This window comes from Eretmochelys imbricata, chromosome 1 (assembly GCF_965152235.1).
Source record: "Eretmochelys imbricata isolate rEreImb1 chromosome 1, rEreImb1.hap1, whole genome shotgun sequence".
NCBI classification, from domain to species: domain Eukaryota; kingdom Metazoa; phylum Chordata; order Testudines; family Cheloniidae; genus Eretmochelys; species Eretmochelys imbricata.
In genome coordinates, this window is record NC_135572.1 from 344,689,910 (window position 1) to 344,711,494 (window position 21,585).

Below are 21,585 nucleotides of genomic sequence, written 5' to 3' on the forward strand. Positions count from 1 at the left end.
GAGAGTCTGAGTCTGCTGCTCCTGAGTTAATGGAGCTGGTCCTCCAGCTCAGGTCATAAAGACTCTTGCTTGTAGAGTAGCTCTTGGGTCCAGTCACTTGCAATGACTCATCCAGGGATATCGTTACACCCTCGCTGCAGAAATGTGAGAAGAAATTGGGGAAGGCATAATGGAAATGATGTAGGCCGGAACCCTGAGAACCCAGGTCCTTAAATTAGATTACTGGAGAGATCTCTGCTAGCCCTGCTGTACATTTTATGGTCTAATGCCTGAGGTTCTGGCTCAGACATGACTCATCCCTAGTCAGACAAAATTTCCAGTGGGCCAGATTGCCAGTCTTATTACACTGGTGTAAATCCGAAGAAATACTATTGATGTCAGGGGAGTGACTCCCCAGTTTTTGGTGTCAACAAGAACAACATCTGGCCTTTAATGTTTGGTTCAAACAGGGAGTGGTTAGCATTGGAGAGAGATTTTTAATTGTCATGAAAAAAATACTTAAAAAAAAAAATTTGAGTCAAAACCTGTAACCCTATCCCTAGTCTCTAGAAAGAATCTATATCAGTCAGCCATGCTTAAGACATTTCCATCTTTTCCTGTCTCTCTCTCTCTCTATTTGGCAACACACATATGGAACTAATTAGGAACAAAGGCTGATTGTTTTTAATATTTGGAATTTCCCACATTAAGCTGCTGCTTTTTCTTTTTTTACTGCCTTTTAATGCATGCACATATGCTGGACAGATACATTCTTTTCTCTGTTATAAATGGTGTGCTGAAGGCCACATTCCCAATACCTTCTTTTGGGCTTTTAGACGTGAACCAAAAACACAAACAAAAGAAGTAAGACATTCAATTGAGCACTATCCGTAGGAGAAGAGATTAATCTCCGAAGCTTATCAGAGATCTGGCCAAAACTGGACTGATCTTAAAGAAAGAACAGTGAGCCAAATTCTGCTGTAGTAGACCACGTGAAATAAAAAAACCAGCGTGGAGTTGGTGGAGTGACTCTCAATTTGCACAGGTTAACTCAGAAGCAGATCCATCCCAGTACCTGTAACAGAACGTGAAAATAACAGAATAGACCTTAAAAGCAATTGTTAAATCACATATATTTGCTTTGGGGCATTTCATGGTGTTTGCAGAAATTGAAAGAAATTTGCCAAAGCTCAAATCGCCTCTGTACCAGTAAAATGATGGATATTCTTTCAACATAAGAGTGGCCATACTGGGTCAGAACAAAGGTCCATCTAGCCCAGTATCCTGTCTTCTGACAGTGGCCAATGCCAGGTGCCTCAGAGGGAATGAAAAGAACAGGTAATCCTCAAACCTCTTTTATCTTCTGTAAAAGAAAATGTGATCCTCTTCTACTGTACAGTTGGATTCCAAGAGGAAGCAGAAGTACACACTAAGACTCTGCTTCTGTACAGAATGTGTTACAGTAAAGTCCAGTTAACTTATTGTTTTAGTACTGGTGAAAGTAGCAGACACTTCTAAAAATAGGCATATAACTTTATATGTTTCCACTGGTATATGTGTGCATGTGTAGTTCTAGAATGTGTGTATATAAATGTGCACTGTATTCATACACATAATATATACGTGCTAGATATAATATACAGTCGGGGGGTGGGGTATTAACTGAGCAGATTGGAGAGTCCTTTAAAGTCCAATTACTCTGTATGTGCTCCCCTATGTCTAGAAGAGAGTAATATCAGAATGTAGGATTTAACGTTAATCTCTGCACCAGATGGTGATACACCAGATATTCTTTTTAAGGTGAACATGTGATCTACTGTACAGCAAACCAGAGGGGTCTGCCATCACGTGATGAAATGTATAAGAAGTCTGATAGAGCTTTGATTAGACAACTGACCTGGTTACCATCTGTAGCTACAAGAAGCGAGGTTGACATTTTTAGAACATTCTCCCCAGAAGCTTAATTCTTCCACCTCTCTGGCACAGCAATCCAGCTGAGCAAACTACACTGAGTGAAACAGAAGGAAGCTAAAGATATGCTGCTTAAAACATGTTAAGGTTGCGGGGATTTTTTTTCCCTTCCTTCAAAACAAGCCACATCTTGACTCACATGGTCTAAAATAAAAACCCACTCAGTTATTTGATATTTGGGAAATCTGCAGGAGACTGTAAGTTATTTCAAAGGAAGCTTCTCTCTGCTCTGAACACACACACACACACTCCCTCACTCTCTGAGCTCTGCACTATGGTAGTGCAGACAGCTGTGACTCCCGGTAGGACCCGAAGACTTTTGTTCAAAATACCATATGGATCACTGAGAAGACACAGTGTGGAAAGGGTAAGCTATGATTTCTTCGTACTAAGTAAATGCCCCAGAGAATGGAGATGGTCCCATTGTATAATCTTTTAACTATTAGTAATCAGTACCAGTGGGGGCTGTGTGATAATGTGTAGAAGTCAGTAGTAGTGAGACCTATCTGATGATGTATAGTAATTAGTACAAGTCAGAGACTATATGTTAATGTATGATAGTAATCAGTGCTAGTAGGAGCTATAGGATAATGTGTAGTAATCAATACTAGTCAGACTTCATGGTAATTCATGGTAGTAATCCATGCTAATGGCATCTATAGGATAATTCCTAGTAATCAGTACTGGTCAGAGACTGTGAGAATGCAGGATAGTAATCCGTACTAGTGAGGTCTATAGGATGTCTAGTAATCCATATTAGCTGGAGCTGTATGATGATGTATAGTAGGAATCAATACGAGTAGATGCTATATGATAATGCAGCATAATAACCAGCACTAGCAGTGATGTATAAAAGTTAATTAGCACTCATGGGGGTTATATGATGCACACTAGTAAACTGCATTAGTGTGCACTATACAATGATGGCATTGCAGTAATCGGTACTAGTGATGGCGATGTGATAACACACACATAAACATCCCTGGGTAAATCAGATGGCGAGGGTGGGAAGTTTCCTGTTTCCAATGTGTGGCGGTGAGGAACAGAGGGAGCAGGTCACTGCGAAAGTGTCAGATATGCAAGTGCTTGTTAAGGAAGGCATCCAAAGTTGTTTCTTGGAGCCTCCCTGTGCTCTTAGCTTCAGGAAAGAGGTTTCACTCTGTGACCGTGCACAACAAAGTGACAGAAGATGGAAAAGTGAAGGTGTTTTTAGTGGTTTTAACAGCATGCCTCAATGGCTCTGAAGACACTGGCTATCATTTGATTTTTTTAATACAATAGGGCTAGCATCATAATTGCATTGCTAATTTCCTGAAAGGACAGCTGTGGTGCTTTGAGCCAGGGGAATGAGATCCCCTTAGCTTTGAGGAATGACAGAGATGATAAAATGGCTGTAGTAAAAACAAGCCTCTTGGCTGACTGATAACATCGCACTTGTGGAGACCAAAGAGGACAGATGTGTGTGTGAGCTAATGAAAGCTGAAGGCTGCCTTTAAATCATGGATTAACCCCACTGTGAACTGTCCAAAACCCAGAAGACTTGGGAGTTCAGATGGAAGTGCTGTATTGCCTGAGGGAGATGGAGACTGCTCTTGGTGTGTGCACAATACCTACCCAGGCCAGTACATCTTACAGCACTTAGATCTCCCTCAGTTAACGTACGCAAGCACACTTTGCATACTCGTGGCTTTTTTGTGGCTTGGCTCTTGCAGAGCATGATTAAGACTAGAGGAACATAATTCGTAACTGATTAATGAATTGTGACACCTTTATAAGTCTGCCTTGTCTATATGATCGGAAGGTGAAAAGCTCCCCTGATAAGCTGGTCCTGTTTGCTTATAATGTATTCAAAGATGTCACCCTAGTTAAATTTGGGCTTTGACAAATTAAAGTCCTGATGCTGGGAATTGCTGAAAGACCCTCGATTCCTAATGGAGTCAATGGGCCTACGTGTGTGAGTAAGGACTGCTCACTTAAGAATTACTGGGTCAGGTCGTCTCGGTCTTTGGGGCAGGGACTGTCTTTTTGTTCTGTGTTTGTACAGCACCTAGCACAGAGAGGTTCTGCACCAGGATTGGGGCTCCTACAAGCCATTGCTATCCTAATACTACTAATAATAGTAGTAATTAATAAATACATAATAAAAACCAATAACCTCTTTATATATAGTAGTTACATAGGATAAAATGTAGAGTATTCCTGTCTACATATGTACACTCATAGAAATAGGCCCTGATTCTGCAATGTGATCCTTGTGCATTCGTCAGCCCCCTTTGGTTTCATTAGGGCTCTGCAAGGTGGTAAGAGTCCACCTACATGGATCATCTTGCAGCAACAGCAGGGAAAGATTCCCAGGGATAAATACCATCTACACAGCAAAGAAACCCAACAACCACAGCAGCAAGTCTTAGAGCCTGGGTCGACAGACTCAGGCTTGTGCTATGAGGCTAAGAGTAGCAGGGTAGACATTCCTGCTTGGGGTCTGAGACCCACCCCCCTCGCTAGTCCCATGGATCATCTTGAATGCTATTTTGAGCCATGCAAGCCCATGTCTGTAGACACCTGAGATTGCTGCCATAGAGGGTTTTTTTGCAGACCAGACCTATCCTCCAGCTCCTGAGATTTGTAATAAGGGGGGTGTGACTCGCAGGAGCATGAACTTTATTTCCTGAACCCAGTCACATGACACATGAAGTGTCTAGTGACTTCATGGTCGGGATTACAAGAATGTGTGCATTGCCTGAAGCCAAAAACTCAGGCACTGCTTTAAAATTCTCTTCCACTTGAAATAATTGCTAATTCTCCCAGCACAGGTGAGCTCTCAGCTGACATACTCAGCCCTGCACCAACTGCCACACTCAGTCCTGGGGCAGGGAGCAGGTGTGGCCAGAGTGTGGTATGCTCCAGCTATGCTCAGGTGGCATATGGGCCCCACAGCTGCCAAAAGTTAGAGCAGCCCCTGGGCTGCTCTCGTGAGCACTGCAGTTCGTAGCAGTGCAGGTCTGGGGCTGAGTGCAGGAGAGTATCTGAGCCTGTTTGTTTCATTATCCTTTGGGACTTTTTATTGTGCTGAAGTCTTTATGCTCATAGAGACTTCTGAGCCTAGAGATTTCTCAGCAGAAACCTCTTGCCAGATGGGAGAGTCGCCTGGCTCCTCTCTCCAGCACTATCATCAGCCAGGGCTCCTCCCACTCCACCTCCTCCTTACCTACTCACAGTAGGGAGCATTGAGCACTTACTCTAAAGCACAAGTAGAGTATTGGGCAAGTAGCCATTGCTCTTCTCACTATAGCCTGAGTCACGATCTAAGCAGCCCCAGTGTGGCAGAGAAAGGGCTATGACAGACAAGGCCTTAGGCAAGAAGGTGGAGGGGAGAGGGATACAATAGGTATGGACCGTTTATCTACATGCCCGTGCCATTTAAATATATAAACATGGAACCCAGCCTCATTACTTGGCTAATGACTCCTAGGCTTTGTGGCCATGTTGTGTCTTGGGGAAGGATCTGAAGAAGGATATGGCCTTACAGATCAGTGCAGGGACTCTGGGTGGAAGGGCATTGTGGAAGAAGATGCAGAGATGTCTTCATGAGAAGCTGGCAAACAGGTGGACAAGGTCGGCATTGCTGGTCGAGCGGAAGGGTCTGGGAGCAACAAAAGCGGACAAGTAGAGGGGGGCAGAGAGGTGAGGAGCCTTGAAAGTAAGTGTAAGGAGCTTAATAATAGCTAATTACGTGGTAACAACTGGAACATACTATTCACCTTATAGGGTACAGTACACACATGTATGTGTCCACAGTATATCTCGCACATGGGTGTACATACATGACGAGAGAATATACATAATGGTCGGGAGTGAGACATTCTGTAGTGCATAAATCATAACTGTCCACAAGTGAGGCTGAGGGTCATAACTCATCTGCAGCACAGCTCGACGTGACTTATTTAAGCGCCTCTCCTAGCTCACTTTTCACTCTTCTCTGTAGCGACACTAATATGAATGTACGAGGCAACATCAATGCTAATACCGCTTCTTAGGTTGTCTGCTGGCTTCGAGGAGCTCTCTGAAACCACATCATGTATTTATATAAAGGAAGAGTGAGCACCGGTGGTAGTGTGGAATATGACTTCTGATGGCTCTCTTTACGTGTACAAGCTTAGGATCAGCCTCAGCTGTAGGTATTTTCAAATGAATGAAAACGGTTTATTTCGCTCATCCCCACTGTGTAATCCGAGATTGGTTGGTTTGTTTTTTTTTTTCAATCAAAGGATGTAGCCGCACCCATAATACAGGTTAGTGATCAGGTAGAGCATAAATAAAATGAATATTCTGAGAAGGAACATGTTTGCAACAGCTCGTACCTCTTCTTTCATCTACTGTCTGCATCTCAAGTCAGCATTGTTGTCTGTGTTACAATAATTCTCAGAGGCCAACAACCAAAATTAAGGCACCATTCTGCTAGGTGTTGCACAGACACATAGGAAGAGATGGATCCTGCCTCAAAGAGTTTACACTCCAAATAGATTAAACAGATTAAGGTTGGGAGAAAGGTGCCCTATTTTACTAATGGGGAGCTGAGACAGAGAGACTAAGCACCTTGCCTAGGGTCATGCAGAAGTCTGTGTCTGAGCTGGGAGATGAGACCAGATCTCCTGAATCAAATCCAGTGCCTTACTCCTTCTCTCCTGGGCATTTTGTTTTCCCCACAAGCCTTATATCTAGTGGTTAACAACATAATATACATAGTTAATGGCAGAGGATACTATTCATATAAGATTATGTACATTGGCCGGGTGCGAGAGGAAGATCTGTGGAGTATTGTTAATGTCTAAACAGACATGCCTGTTGCAATGAAGTTTCTGTTTCCATCGTTGCAAGGAGCTGTTTAAGAGCACATGTTGATTCCTCATTTCAAGGCTTCATCAGCTGTTTTCCAGTTGCTGGAATCTTGCTCAACACATGCACAAGCCTTAAGACAGAAAGCCAGCGAAGAAAGCAATGCACGCAACCATAGCAAAGTCTGCCACCTCCTATTCGTTCAGACCTTGAAGGGGTGGCACTACAGAGGCTGTGGGGAAAAAAAGGAAAGGCAGACTCAAGGTTAAATGAAGGGTTTCATATATGAAATACTTCAAGACTGTAAGAAATGAAGTCAATCAAACAGACGTTGCTGGAAAAGTGATTTTAAATGAGATGCGACAGTTTGCATCCATGCTTCTTAACTCCTGGTCCTCAGCTGGTGTAAATCAATGTAGTTCCACAGATTTCAGTGGAAGTCAAGGGTGCTATGCTGAATTATGCCAGTTGAGGATCTAGCCCTATTGGCATTTTATTCTGGTCAGCCTATTATCAGCCTGATTTCTTGACCCTTTCCATTTTGAAGCTGCTGAGAAGGATAAGCTAAGAATTTAGAATGCAGCAAGGTGCCGCTGAGCCACAGGCCAGAACTCTGTTGTTGATAACACAGATGTAAATCAGCAGCAACTCCACTGATATCCTTCCAGATTTACATCCCTGTAACCAACTGCAGGATTTGGTGCAATGTCTATGATGCTTCCATTCCAAATGTACATCCATGCGTAGTTGTTAAAACATAACCACACAAAGATAAATCCTTAAGTGGATATTTATTACTATTAAAAGCAGACAGCAATGAAACTGCAGAGACAAGTCAGCATAAGCTCCCACGTTATCACAAACTTCAAATACATTAGAATGCTGGAGGAGGCCTCGTTCCTTCTATAAATAAATTTCTCTTGAGAAGAGAGAGCTCTCGGGGCAGATGAGATTCAGCCTTCGCGTCACAGGCTAACTCCATGACAGGTTTTCCCACGCTATTCCACTAGCTTATTGTGACCTTTGCTTTTGGAGAAAGAATATTGTATTTATTACTCATTTTCCTTTAAGTGATTGCAGCCATACACTCTTGTCCCCAATATATGCTGCTCTTGTACAATCTGCTGGAAATATTACTCTCCTGGTCCACTGACTGGTTCTTTCTTTTTTCTGCTAGACAAAACATAATTCACAACACTTGTTTTGTTATTTAAACGTCTTCCAGCATGGATTCTGGAGCAAAGCAGAAGGTAACCTAGGATGGGTTCTGCTCTACTAACCGCTCAGTGGTGCCTCCTTGTGGCTCATCTGGGGACTTAGCTCTGTTGCCTGGTCCGACACCCCTTCCTGCTGTTACCCAGCCTGTCATTTCCCTCAGTTATTCTGTGGTCTCTCATGCACCGGGAGCTGCAGCTCTTTCCTCTTCAGGCTTAGCCCTCCAGCTAAATAACATTAAAGTTCTCCCCACTTCCAGGGTATCATCAAAGTCTGCTTCCAGACTGCTTCCAGCCGGCCCAAAATGGCCTATCCCTAGTGTTTCAGAGTAACAGCCGTGTTAGTCTGTATTCGCAAAAAGAAAAGGAGTACTTGTGGCACAAGTACTCCTTTTCTTTTTATCCCTAGTGTGTCACTCCAGCAGTGACTTGTAGGGGAACCCGGGCCCACCATCTGCACTGGGTTCCGGTCCAGGGACCCTCAGCCCAGCAACTGTGGGCTTTTACTCTTCCAGACCTCAACTGCTCCTTCCCTGGACCACTTCCTATTCTTCCCCCTTGTATCTGGGAGTATGACTGCAGGTTTCCCCCCTTGCAGCCTACTAACTTCCTCTCTTTATAGATCCCGCCCAGCTGAACTTCATTAGCAGTAAGTCCTAGCACTCCCTGGGTTTCCTCCAGGTGCAGCCTAAGGTTAATTGGCCTGATTTACCCCTTCAGGCCTTGTGTACGGTGGATACCGCATCACACAAACTTTGGTACCAGGAGCTGCAGTAGGAGCCTACCCAAGTGTAAAAGATGGGATGGTTTTTGTGGAATTCTTGCGGGGCCGTGCTGCTCGGTTGTAAAACTCTTTCATACAGTATAGGTGAGTAATGGTGTCAGCAACTGAGCAGGACCCACCACAAAGCAAATTCCCCTAGAGAGAAGCTGATCCTTCCAGATCATAGCTGAAGTCACTTAAACGCAAATTTTCAAAACATCACGCATCAAGCCCTTTGCGTATTTAGTGGGCTTTGCCTGAGCGTCTCCTGTGAAATGAATTGAAAATGTGCCTCTTGTGATTTTCACCAGTCCAATAGACTACCTGGGTGACAGTGATACCTCTTTGCAATAGAGCTGTTCAAATAATGGGGAGAACTAATGATTTTTGGGGTAATTCAGTGGAGGAGCTGCCTGGAACAAGAGAGAGAATCTGGTGGCTATGAACTTCAGTAGTCTTTTCTTGCAAGGTGCTCGGATCTGAAGGTGAGGAGTATGGTGTATATATACCTGGGTAGATGAAAAAATGCAGTATTTTGTGACATGCATTATTTGCAATCAATTATTCACTAGCATTAGGTGACAAATAATTGTGTATCAAAGGAAACTGAGGGGAGGATTAGCCGATTAAAACTGCCACCAGTATAGTGCTCTGATATGAACACCACTTACGGTTGCTGAAGCATCAGTTGTATCTGTTTAATCTGATGGGTTTTTTTTCTGACTTGTGCATTAGAATTTTAGAGCAACTGGTTTAATTCGACCTATGCCTAGATATCCAAATGAGTGGATCACCAATGGTTAGTTGAAAAACATTCTATTTTGTGATACTTCCAAGAGCTGTAACAAATCAAAATAGGCTTCTCTGTGAAAGAGATCAGGAACTGTTCCTGATTTATTCCTCCTAAAAGGTAGGCAAGTTAATAACACAAGAGGTTAGAGAACAGCATCAGCTAAATAAATAGTGATGGGCGAACCGCATAGAGATCAGTTTTGGGGTTCTACTCAGATAGGCCTCCCCACAATGAAGTTTAACTGAATTATCCAAATCTTTCAAGGCTGGAGACCTCATGACAAGAAGCTTTTCTGTGCAATTTCTGGGACTTCAGCATCTCATATTGATCAGAAAATGAAAAGCCTTTCTCATTGCAATTTGGTACTTCTAGTCCAAACCTTGGCTGGAATCCAGAAGTACAAAGACATGTAGCAAAGTAGGGGTTGGGGTGAAAAATTATCTGAATACTTCATGTCCTGAAAAGAGATTTGGTAAAAATTCAGTTCTAAAAAAGGGCAAAGGCTTGGAGGAAGGAGCCAGGGGATGGCTCTTACTTTTTATGCACTTATTTGCTCATCCCTGCTAATAAGCCTAATTAAAAGGCTCATAGTGCTAGCTATCAATATGATACTACCATGCATGTTCCTTATACATCTCCAATATCAGCACAAAGCTCTTGCATTACAGTTGGGTAACATGTTACCTGGCTACCATCAGGTACCACCCTGAGTCCCAGAGACATAAACTAACATGTCAGGGAAGTCACCCAGAGGTCCTCTTTCATATGAAGACTGTACTTCCTGTAGGGATAGTGATTGATTGCGAAGATCAGTACAGAGGTGCTTTGGGTTGTGTATTTAAAAGATTGGACTTACTCACAAGCCTCCAGACTGCTCTATATTTTAGTCCGAATTCAGAACCAGGCCTGGTCCATCTGCAGTGCATGCATTACATAAACCCACAACTGGTTTTGAAAGCCCCCACCTGGATCACTCTAGTTCCCACTGACCTTTGAATGTTATAGAAGAGAGATTTTCATGGTTCTTGAATTTATGAGTAGTATTTAAGGAACCAAGTGTGATTATGTGTTTTTTCTACTTCTTATTTTCTTGGATACTCCTTCTTCCTTCATGCTGGGATACTGTACAGCCTGTCTTTTTTTAATGAGCATCCAAGGAGGGGCACACAGGTTTGGATAAAATAAGAACTGAATCCAAAACTTCACTCAGCCTTTTTTTTTTTTTGCGGGGGGGGGGTATAAAAACATATGACTAATTATTTCCCCCTCCATTATTTTTCATCTTTATGCATCGGTGGCCAAGTGGAGGCACTTCCATTATATTAGTGATGTTTGCACCAACTCCGGTTTTGGCCTCAGAAGCAGAAGCGATGCCTTGAGAGAGGCTATGCTGGCTAGATAGCTCATCAATTTCCATTGGTATCAGAGATTTGGTCTCTTCTTTCATCTGTTTTTTTGGTTGGTTGGTTGGGGGTTTTTTTGTTGTTTTGCTTGTTGGTTTTAAGAAATTCGATGTCTGTGACTGAAATTTACCTTGAAATACATTTAAATAAGCCCCCAAGTGATAACTTTTGGATGTTCAAAAATATAATACCATGCAATCAATGCACCCATCCTGTCATGTGCTATTCTAAACTTCTGTAATGGGCACTGGATCTGACCCTACATGCCTGACCATATAGATAATCACTGAAATGGTGGTGGTCTTTACAGTGCACTGGCAGATGGAAATGTGCAACTTCTGTACCATATTTTGTCTTGCTCGTACCGCCTCTACATGTATCAAACTCTCTAATTTACACAAGGCAAAGAATGCAATTAGTCTCCGCATCCCAAAGATATTGGATGAAAAGCTTTTGAAAAGATAATGGGCTACAAACTATGTTGTTTAGTCACGCGAACGCACTCTGCAACCCAGCTGTACTTTTGGAGTATATTTAGAAGGTGTAATTAGGGTTGTGCACGATTTGAAATAAGTAAGCAAGTCTCTTAAATGAAGTTTAACCTTGTCTAAGTTTCCAACAGCCGTTCTGTAAAAGCAAACTCGGGCTTCAGTGGGACCGGAAAAGCTGTATCTATTTTCTCAGCAGATTTTTGCGTCGTCGAATATTAGGTAAACTCCTTGTGAAACAATAAATAAGGACAGGGACCCTGCAATTCATGCAGTTATGGTATGGAGGAAGGGTCTGACCTTTTGAGATTTCCATACAACACAAGTACCAGTTATGATCTTCTTTAGAACAGGTGGTTGCTAAGTAAGTACGTTCTTGTCTCTTGTCAGCTCAACCGCAGTGTTTGGGAATGCCCTCCCTGCCTCCAGCCCACTGATGGGGTAGAGAACAAGCTACACTTTTTTGCAAAGAGAAACTCTTCTAGGAAGGGTGTTGTAGTTTACATCCTTTCTAGGTCAGCATTTCCCAAAGCAGTACCTCCTATTAACACCTTAGTAGAGGTCCTCCTTTCAGAACCACTCAATCCACATGGCTGCAAAAGGTGACCTTGTAGTGTCGTTTCTTGATTTAACAGCAACAGGGCTTTATTTATTCTTGGACTAAAAATCATTTTAACCAAGGGAGTGAATGCAGCAGTTGTTCAGCTCTCTGACCACCCCTGCTGGGGTCTGTACCCCATCCTGTATAGGTTATAGCTTATCAGGCTAGTAAAATGTAGCACGGCATTGAGAATGTGTGTCTAGTGGTGAGAGCAGGGCGCAAGGGGCCTAATTTTAGATTGCCTTGCACCTTGTCATGGCATTTACATTCAGGACCGGCTCTAGGCACCAGCAGAGCAAGCACATGCTTGGGGTGGCACATTTCCAGGGGAAGCACATTCATAGGCGCCAACTTTACCTGGCGCCAGTGGGTGCTCGCCCCCTCCCCCCCCAGCCCCAACTCTGCCCCTTCCCCAAATCCCCGGCCCCGCCTCCTCCCCTGGGCGTGCCGCATTTCCACTCCTCCCTCCCAGGCTTGTTTCGCACAGCAAGCCTGGAGGGGGGAGAAGCAGAGTGGCGCTGCGCTCAGGGGAGGAGGCGGAGCAGAGGTGAGCTCTGGGGAAGGGACACGGGAGGCCTGCAGGAAGTAACCCTCGGGGGGGGGGGGCAGAGGAACCGCTCCCTGCCCCAGCTCACCTCCGTTCCACCTCCTCCCCTGTGTGCGCTGCTGCTCCGCTTCTCCCCCTCCCTCCCAGGCTTGTCATGCAAAACAGCTGTTTCGCGGCAAGCCTGGGAGGAAGGAGAAGCGGAGCTGCAGCAGTGTGCTGAGGAGAGGAGGCGGAGCGGAGGTGAGCTGGGGTGGGGGTGCGGGGCAGGGCGGGGAGCTGCCAGTGGGTACAGAGCACCCACCAATTTTTCCCCAGGGGTGCTCCATCCCCGGAGCACCCACAGAGTGGGCGCCTATGGGCACATTTCCGGAGGCGGCACATTTCCAGGGACAGCATTCTGGCCAAAAAGGGGCGCGGCCAAAAATTTTTTTGCTTGGGGCAGCAAAAACCCTAGTGCCGGCCCTGTTTGCATTCATGCAAAGTGAATGTCGAAGGCTGCCAGATCAGTGTCGAGTGTATTGCCTCCTGTACTGATGACAAGAACTGTGCAAGGAATGGAGGTGCTGAGAGCTTGCAGGTCCCATTGATGCCATTGGAGATCTGGGTGCTCAGCCCCTCTGAAAATCAGGACAAGACCAGTCCTGAATTGGGCCCCCCAAATTAGTGGCTGTTGGAGCCGCAACCTCTCTGCATATATTATAGACATAACAATTCCCTACCACCTTCCACCTCAAATGGATGTTGTGGGATTTGATTCACTGTAAGTGTTTTGAGTGGCTCAGACAAAGAGCACAAGTTCAGAATGTTCCCTTTGGAGTGATCCCTGAGAAGCTGGCAGATTTGCTTCTCCTTTCTGAGCAAACTCCCCAACATCTTTCATTGGCTGGCCTTCCTTCTGCACATTTCTTAGCCGTGTTGTCTCGACTCTAACCGAGTGGTTGCATGTTGTCCCTGTGAGAGTTGCGGAGGCTCACAGTATTATACACACATGCATTGCGAAGACTTGGGAAGTTAGATGAGAAGAATCACAAGCTGCTTTCTCCCCAGTCTTCCATTAATGGATCTAGATGCATCCCAAGGTGGGGGGGTAAAACAACCCAGATTGATCAGGAGGGCCCATATCATTGTGCATTTGCACCACTTGAAAGTGTAATGCGTTTTTTTTCCATAAGGGAAATCAAGTTGCAAGCATTTCAAAAGCAGCCTCTTCTTACCAGACCTATTGAGCACCCTGGCTCAGAGCAACTCCTGGTGTTAGCAGGCAGGGACTGGAGTGAACAATTTTTGAAAGAAAATCTCTCTTGGCCTAATGATTGACAGGCCATTGCAGGAGGGAGGCTTTTCAATTCTAGGTCACAATTGAAAATGGTTCCTCATAATATATCAAGTTTCCTGCGTTTGAGGCGCTCTGCAGACACTAATCCTCACCGCACTCCTGGGAAGGACAGTCAGGAAATATCATCATTCCCATTTGGCAGGCCGGGGATAGTCCCGTGGAGAGCTGCCCATGGCCATACAGCCTAGGCATGTCAGAGCCAGGATTAAAATTCAGGGCTCCTACCCCACAGTGCCTCCCTTTGAATACCTCCCCACCCGGCTCCTGATGGAAACCACACTCGGGATTGGGAGGGTCTCTGTTTTTCAGTATTTCCACCAGAATGGTTGGAAACCTCCCCTTTTCCCAGGGGGGTCTGCTGTAATCATGTGTCCTCCTGTAAACTTTCCAGTGTACCAATGACAGCAGCTTGGGGAAATGATTCACCGCTGTTGCAAGTGGGGAGATCCTTGCCAAGAACAGCAATAAAGACAGAGGACGTTGATTTCTTTTTCACTTATTCCTTTTATTTTTAAAGACCTTAATTTGGATCCAAGGCCCGGTTCCCGTGGTTTCAGTCAATTGTGTTCGAGTGAGCTTTTTAAACTGTCTTGAGCTGGATCCTAAACTGGCGTCGCTCCGTTGAAGTCAGTGGAAGGAGAAACTGATTGGCGCGCCAGCAGCAGATCTGACCCTGCCTCCTTAAAAGCATCACAGTGAGATCTGCTGGCCAGGCATTGTGTTGCAGCCAGCACTAACCTCTGAATCCTTTTCATTCCCAAGCATCTTGAACTTCTTTTTTATTATGCTAATAATAATCTAAGACATTTACTGTGGCCTATTTTCTGATGTTTAGTCTGAAGGGAAAGAGCAGAAAAATTAAAACCAGTGATGTAGACAGGCTGTATCCATTTTACCTGTAAAGAAAGAGAGGGGGAGAGAATCTAATGAGCCCTCTGAACTCTCCCTACAGCGCCTATTATTTCTATGCTATCTAAAAAGCGTCCGTTGCAACTGCTTTCCCTCCCCCACAGAATTCTGTGAGCAAAGTCCAAATCCATAGGCATAATTTTGGGTAGCCTGCCTGAGATGCCCAGCATACCTTGTTTTGAGAAGGGGGGCGCTCAGCCCTTTCTGAAAAAATCAGGACCTGCTCAGGTGACTCAAGGTGAGCACCCAGAAATAGAGGTATCCCAAATCACTAGTCATAAGAACATAAGAAGGGCCTTACTGGGTCAGACCAAAGGTCCAACTAGCCCAGTATCCTGTCTTCTGACAGTGGCCAATGCCAGGTACCCCAGACGAAATTAACGGAACAGGGAATCATCAAGTGATCCATGCCCTGTCGCCCATTCCCAGCTTCTGGCAAACAGAGGCTAGGGACACCAACCCTGCCCATCCTGGCTAATAGCCATTGATGGACCTATCCTCCATGAATGTATCTAGTTCTTATTTGAACCTTGTTATATCTTGGTCTTCACAACATGCTCTGGAAAGGAGTTCCACAGACTGACTGTGAGTTGTGTGAAGAAATATTTCCTTTTGTTTTAAACATGCTGCCTATTTATTTCATTTGGTGACCCCTAGTTCTTGTGTTATTAGAAGGAGTAAATAACACTTCCTTATTTACTTTCTGCGCACCAGTCATGATTTTATAGACCTCTATCATATCCCCCTTAGTCGTCTCTTTTCCAAGCTGAAAAGCCCCAGTCTTATTAATCTCTCCTCCTATGGAAGTCTTCCATACCCCTAATCATTTTTGTTGCCCTCTTCTGAATCTTTTCCAATTCATCTTTTTTGAGATGGGGCAACCACATTAGGCCACAGGTCCTCAGCCTGCAATCTTTACTTTGGGTATGTCTAACACTGGAGCTGGAAGATGTCGTTTCCAGTTGGAGAAGACATACCCATGCTAGCTTGCTAAAACGAGATGCGCTGCTGTGGTCAGGCTAGGCACTCCATGTGCAATTCTGCCCAAGACCATAAGTATGTACATAGGCAACTAGGCTGTCCCACCGCTCGCGTCACTGCAGCAAAATGTGTATTTTAAGCGCGCTAGCTCAATCAAAGCCAGAATGAATAAGTCTGTTTGAGCTGGAAATGACACCTTCCAACTCCCGTGTAGACATACGCTTAAACGCTGACCGAGGTCAGTGGGAGTTTTGCCCAATCCGGGACTGCAGGATTGGCCCCTAAGTCATGCTACGCTGGGAAGATCCTTTGTTGCTCTGGTTCCTTACTGACTGTTCATGTAGTGTCTGCTTTTCCTGATTGCTGGCAGGCGAGGCCAAGAAGCCCTAGCATAGAGAGGTCTCTTGTCCTTAACCTCTTGTCCTGGAATGAACTAATCGAGCCTGGTCAGATCAGGACGAAGAGCAAAATGTAATGTACTTGCATTTTTTTTCCCATGACACTTTCCCAAGCAGAGCTCAAGTGAACATGAAGTCACTACCAATATATAATAATTTAAAATAATCTCTTCTCTAATCAGAATTTTTTTTGAGAATTCCAGTGTTTTTATTCTGTGTGCATTTTAACCACTGTGCTGACAACCCAAGCATGGAGCCAGTCGTGCAATCAACTGGGTTCCCGGGGGAACTTGCCCATCAGAACAATGTCCCTTGTCGAACTGGATGCCTGTCCTGGATGACATCAGGTTTTCCGTACTCTACATGTAGATCTACTCAACAATGGAAACCATAACGCTGGCTCACGCCATGCAAAAAAGGGGCAAGATATCCTATAGCCACAGTTAGAAACCCTTTGCGTTGGATTTCAGTTGCCCTACAATCCCTTAGGCCACTTCAGCAGTGTGAAGGACCTGTAAAGTACTCCGTGGAGAGGAGATCTGCTAATCAGCCTAGTCTATGGGCTTTCCTAGATGGCACGGAGCTGGCATGGAGACCAAGCCTATGAGGTTAGGGGTGGCCAGAGTGCCATTGTGCTCCAGCTATTCTTGGCTGATGCAGTGGCCCTTAGGGGAACTGTTACTTCTGTAATTTATGCCCAGAGCCAGGCAAGCTCCCTCACATCCCAGAATACAAGGAGACACAAAGACAGCAGAAAGCCACCTTTGCTCCCATCCCTCCATTCCTGCCTTAAGTGGAACTGGGGCAGGACATTGAATCAGTGACAATGTGATAAATTGCAGCTGTGTCAAAATCTGTGTGGTTTTATTCACGGGGTTGGTACAAACTGATATTCGATTGTAAGCTATTTAGGGTAGAGGGATCGCCATCTTGTTCTGTGATTGTACAATACCTAGCTTAGTTGGGCCTTGTTCTGGGACTTGAGCTCTGGGCCACTGCCACCCTACAAATAACAAATGTAGTGATCTTGTTTTGGTTCACACCTCTTTGGGTTTCTGGTTTATGAACCCCAAAACATTAGGCAAATTTAACCAACATTACCAAGTTTGCCACCTGAAACCATAAGTCATCCCAGGTTCCCACAAAACAGAGCTCAGGCCAACAGAGGGTTCATGGTCCCCAGAGAAACTCAGGTTGTGGTGCAGGTTTGTAGTGATTCCTAAAACGAGAGGACCTGCAGGTATGTCCTGCTTTTGTTACAGGAGTTTTACCACTGAGCCAGAATGCCGACAATAGGCATTGACAGCCCATGCAGCCTGTGCATCGCACCCAACCTGCCACATATAGATTATAACCTACCCCAGACACTTGAAATTCAGAGTGTTTTAAGTTCTGCAGATCATATTCTAGAACAGATCTTATAACAAAGAAGTCTCTGGTAGAAAAGCACTATATCTTTTTGGTGTAGTCAGATGTACAGATAGGAGCCACCCTTGTGCTCAGAGCTCTGCACTAACCTGTGAGAGGCATGAGTTTGACCTACCAATGCAGGTTTTTATTTCCCATGCCAAGAATAGCATGCAGGCTGCATGCCCTCCTGATGGTAGGAGTTGGGAAGGGAGTGCTCTGTGTGGCTCTGCAGTTCACCATTCTGGACAATCTAACAAGAGTGTTGGTGGGTTCCCAGGGAATCCATCTAGCTCTTCTGTGCTTGAAGGAAGGTCACTCTGACACAAGGCATTTTGGGACAGAAGTGTTAACTAATGGGATAATGTGGGTAAATCTCTATAGCAGAAGAAAGTCAATTAGTCTTAGCTAATTGGGAGAGCTTGCTCTAGTAACTGAGCATAGGGCTGGGAACCAGGAGATCCTGAGCCACTGACTTCAGTGTAGCCTTGGTCAAGCCAATTAACCTCGGTGCTTCACTTTCCCTGATGGCAGCTTTCCACAGCTCACAGGGTTGTTGAATAGATTAATTTGCTGATGGCAGTGCACTGTTGAACCAGACCCAAACTCCTGATCTCTTGAGATTCGCCCATCACTAGTTAAAACCACACTTGTTGGGCTGTTCAGCGTGATGCCCTCAACCTGTGTGCATGTCCCTTGTTAAGATCAGTGGACCATGCACTGCCAAGATCTGTATGCTGATGTCCAGGGGAGTTCCCTGTGTGTATTGAAGACAGTTGTATGTAATCAAGAGCTGCCTGTGGCCCATTGGGAAATGTTTTCATAGTAGAATAGTGACAACGTAAAACTGAAAGAAAAGGAGTACTTGTGGCACCTTAGAGACTAACCAATTTATTTGAGCATGAGCTTTCGTGAGCTACAGCTCACTTCATCAGATGAATCTGATGAAGTGAGCTGTAGCTCACGAAAGCTCATGCTCAAATAAATTGGTTAGTCTCTAAGGTGCCACAAGTACTCCTTTTCTTTTTGCGAATACAGACTAACACGGCTGTTACTCTGAAACGTAAAACTGAGTTACAAGCATGGATCAATGACTTATGTGGCCCAGTGGGAGTTCCATGCTTAGAACGAGGCTGTGCTGTGACCTTACTGGAGTCAGGCATGTGAAGTCAGATAAAGATATGGTTCAATGGGATTTGTGCTCCTGGACTGAAGCAGTATGTGACCTACAGAAGAGGGTAGTGAGGGTAGTGCCATGTATGGCAGATGGGAATTGCATGGATGGAGGTGCAAGGGCAATACTCTTCATGGCGCAGTAGGAATTGAATGGATGGAGTATATGGCCCCGAAGCAACAAATGAGGAAGGTTTTTTATTTCAACTGATTTGTGTTATGCAAAGCTGTTCAATTGGCTAACGGTTAGCCAGCGCGTGATCACTCTTCTTTTCATATTACCCCTGTGTTTGGGCAGAATTGAAACTCTCCAATTTTCCAACATTTGTTTTTCTTCGACTCCTGCAGTACTTTTAAAACACTGCCATATCCTTCAGCTGCAAATGATTTGATCACTCTTGGCTTTGTGTGATCTGAATATTTTCTTGTTCTCTTGTTTCACAGCTGTGACCTACTTAATTGCATGCAGGAAGCGAACCCCAGAATCATTAGACATTCTGCTTGGTTTGAAAAAAGGAAAAGAAAAAAAAGTTGTGTGCTGCTAAATATGAGGATGTCCTTCTTAATAGCAGGAAGTCAGGTTCCAGATAGCAGCAGCAAACATTTGAATTCTTTGTGCATCAAGATAAAAGGAGAGTGAATGGTATGGATGGTGTTGGGGGAAGGGAAATGGCAGCCGTTTTGAGACAACGACCAAAATGGGAATGAGTCATAAATTTCTAAATCATGGGCATAAATCCTGTCTGTTGGCGATGGGTTTTAACCCTCTGAACAGCTTCCATCTGCTATCTGTGAAGACAATGAAGCGACTGAATCATGGGTTCAGTCTGGCTGCTTTCAATTTGTTTTCCCCTCTTTTCAGAATTTATTAACAGCCAACCTAGAAAATGACTTTGAGTTTCACTGCAGAATCACATTGCAAATCAGCAGGTTCTAAGGCTGAGCACAAGGGAGTTTAGTAACTTCACTCCACCTCCACAATTGATTCTTTGCTGCTATTTATACTACTTCTCGAAACTCAATACATTGTGCAAATATTATGGGATGGAGGGGGAGTCAACAGCAGTGCAGAAGTAAGGGTGGCAATACCATGACCCCTCTAAAATAGCATTGCAACCTCTCATGACTCGCTTTTGGGTTGGGACCCCCACAGTTACAACACTGTGAAATTTCAGTTTTAAATATCCGAAACCATGAAATTTAAGATTTTTTTTTTTTATCCTATGACTGTGAAATTTACCAAAATGGAACATAAATTCTGTAGGGCCCTACATATACTGTTTGTAAATCAGGCTATGTCTACGCTACCGCGGTAAGTCAACCTACGCTACGCAACTCCAGTGACATGAATAACATAGCTGGAGTCAACATACCTTAGGTCGAGTTACCAAGGGGGGTCAACAGGAGAAAATCTCCCATCAATTTACCTTACTCTTCTCGTCGGGGGTAGAGTACAGGGGTTGACTGGAGAGCGATCTGTTGATTTGGCAGGTCTTTACTAGACCTGCTAAATCGACGACGGTGGATCAAACTCAGAGCGTCAATCCCGGCTGTAGCGTAGACCTGCCCTTAGTTTGGGATCCTTCAATTTAAAGCAGTGGTTCTCAAACTAGGGCCGCCAATTGTTCAAGGAAAGCCCTTGGCGGGCCGGGCCAGTTTGTTTACCTGCCACGTCTGCGGACACGGCAGGTAAACAAACTGGCCCAGCCCACCAACGGCTGTCCCTGAACAAGCAGCAGCCCTAGTTTGAGAACCAATGGTTTAAAGAATCTGTGTCAATGTGAGCTATATTTAGTACTGCAGCTGTTTACTGTATAATTGTAGGAGAGCAATTAATGGATTTCAAGGCCAGAAGGGACCATCGTCTAGTCTGACCTGCTGTATAACACGAGCCAGAGAACTTCCCAAAAATAATTCCTAGAGCAGATCTTTAGAAAAGCATTCAATCTTTATTTAAAAATTGTCAGTGATGGAGAACCCACCATGACCCTTGGTAAATTGTTCCACTGGTTAGTTACTCTCACTATTAAAAATATATGCCTTGTGGTCAGTCTGAATTTGTCTAGCTGCAGCTTCCAGCCATTGGATTGTGTTATGCCTTTCTCTGCTAGATTGAAGAGCCTGTTATTAAATACTTTTTCCACATGTAGGTACTTAAAAGCTGTAATAAAGTCACCCCTTAACCTTCTCTTTGTTAAGCCAAATAGATTATGCTCCTTGAGTCTATCACTATAAGGTATGTTTTCTACCTTTTATCATTCTCATGGCTCTTCTCTGACCCGTCTCCAATTTATCAGCATCCTTATTGAATCCAAATGCAGGAGTAAAATAACCTCTCTTCTCCTACTTGAGATTCCTCTGTTTATACATCTAAGGATCTTGTTAGCCCTTTTGGCCACAGCGTTGCACTGGGAGCTCATGTTCAGCTGATTGTCCACCACAACTCCCAAATCGCTTTCAGAGTCGCTGCTTCCCATGACAGAGTCCCCCATTCTGGAAGTATGGTTGACATTGTTTTATTCCTAGAGATATGTTTATATTTATCTATATGTTAATATGCATATTGTTTGCTTGCGCCCAATTTACCAAGCAATCCAGATTGGTCTGTAGCAGGATCCTGTCCTCTTCATTATTTACCACTTCAAATTTTGTGTCACCTGCAAACTTTATCTGTGATGACTTTGTTTTCTTCAAAGCCATCAATAACAATGTTAAATAGCATAAGGCCAAGAACCGATCCCTATGGGACCCCTCTAGAAACACACCCATTTAATGCTAATTGCAAT

General features: G+C 44.4%; 1 protein-coding gene across 1 annotated transcript in view; it reads left to right on the plus strand.

The window, feature by feature from the left end:
• The first annotated feature begins 2,224 nt into the window (after positions 1-2,224).
• FRMD4A (FERM domain containing 4A) overlaps positions 2,225-21,585 on the plus strand; it is a 292,885-nt gene continuing 273,524 nt past the window's right edge. Inside the window, exon 1 of the mRNA XM_077836359.1 lies at positions 2,225-2,317. Within this exon, the coding sequence (XP_077692485.1) occupies positions 2,225-2,317 (93 nt within the window). The remainder of the gene's footprint in view (positions 2,318-21,585) is intronic.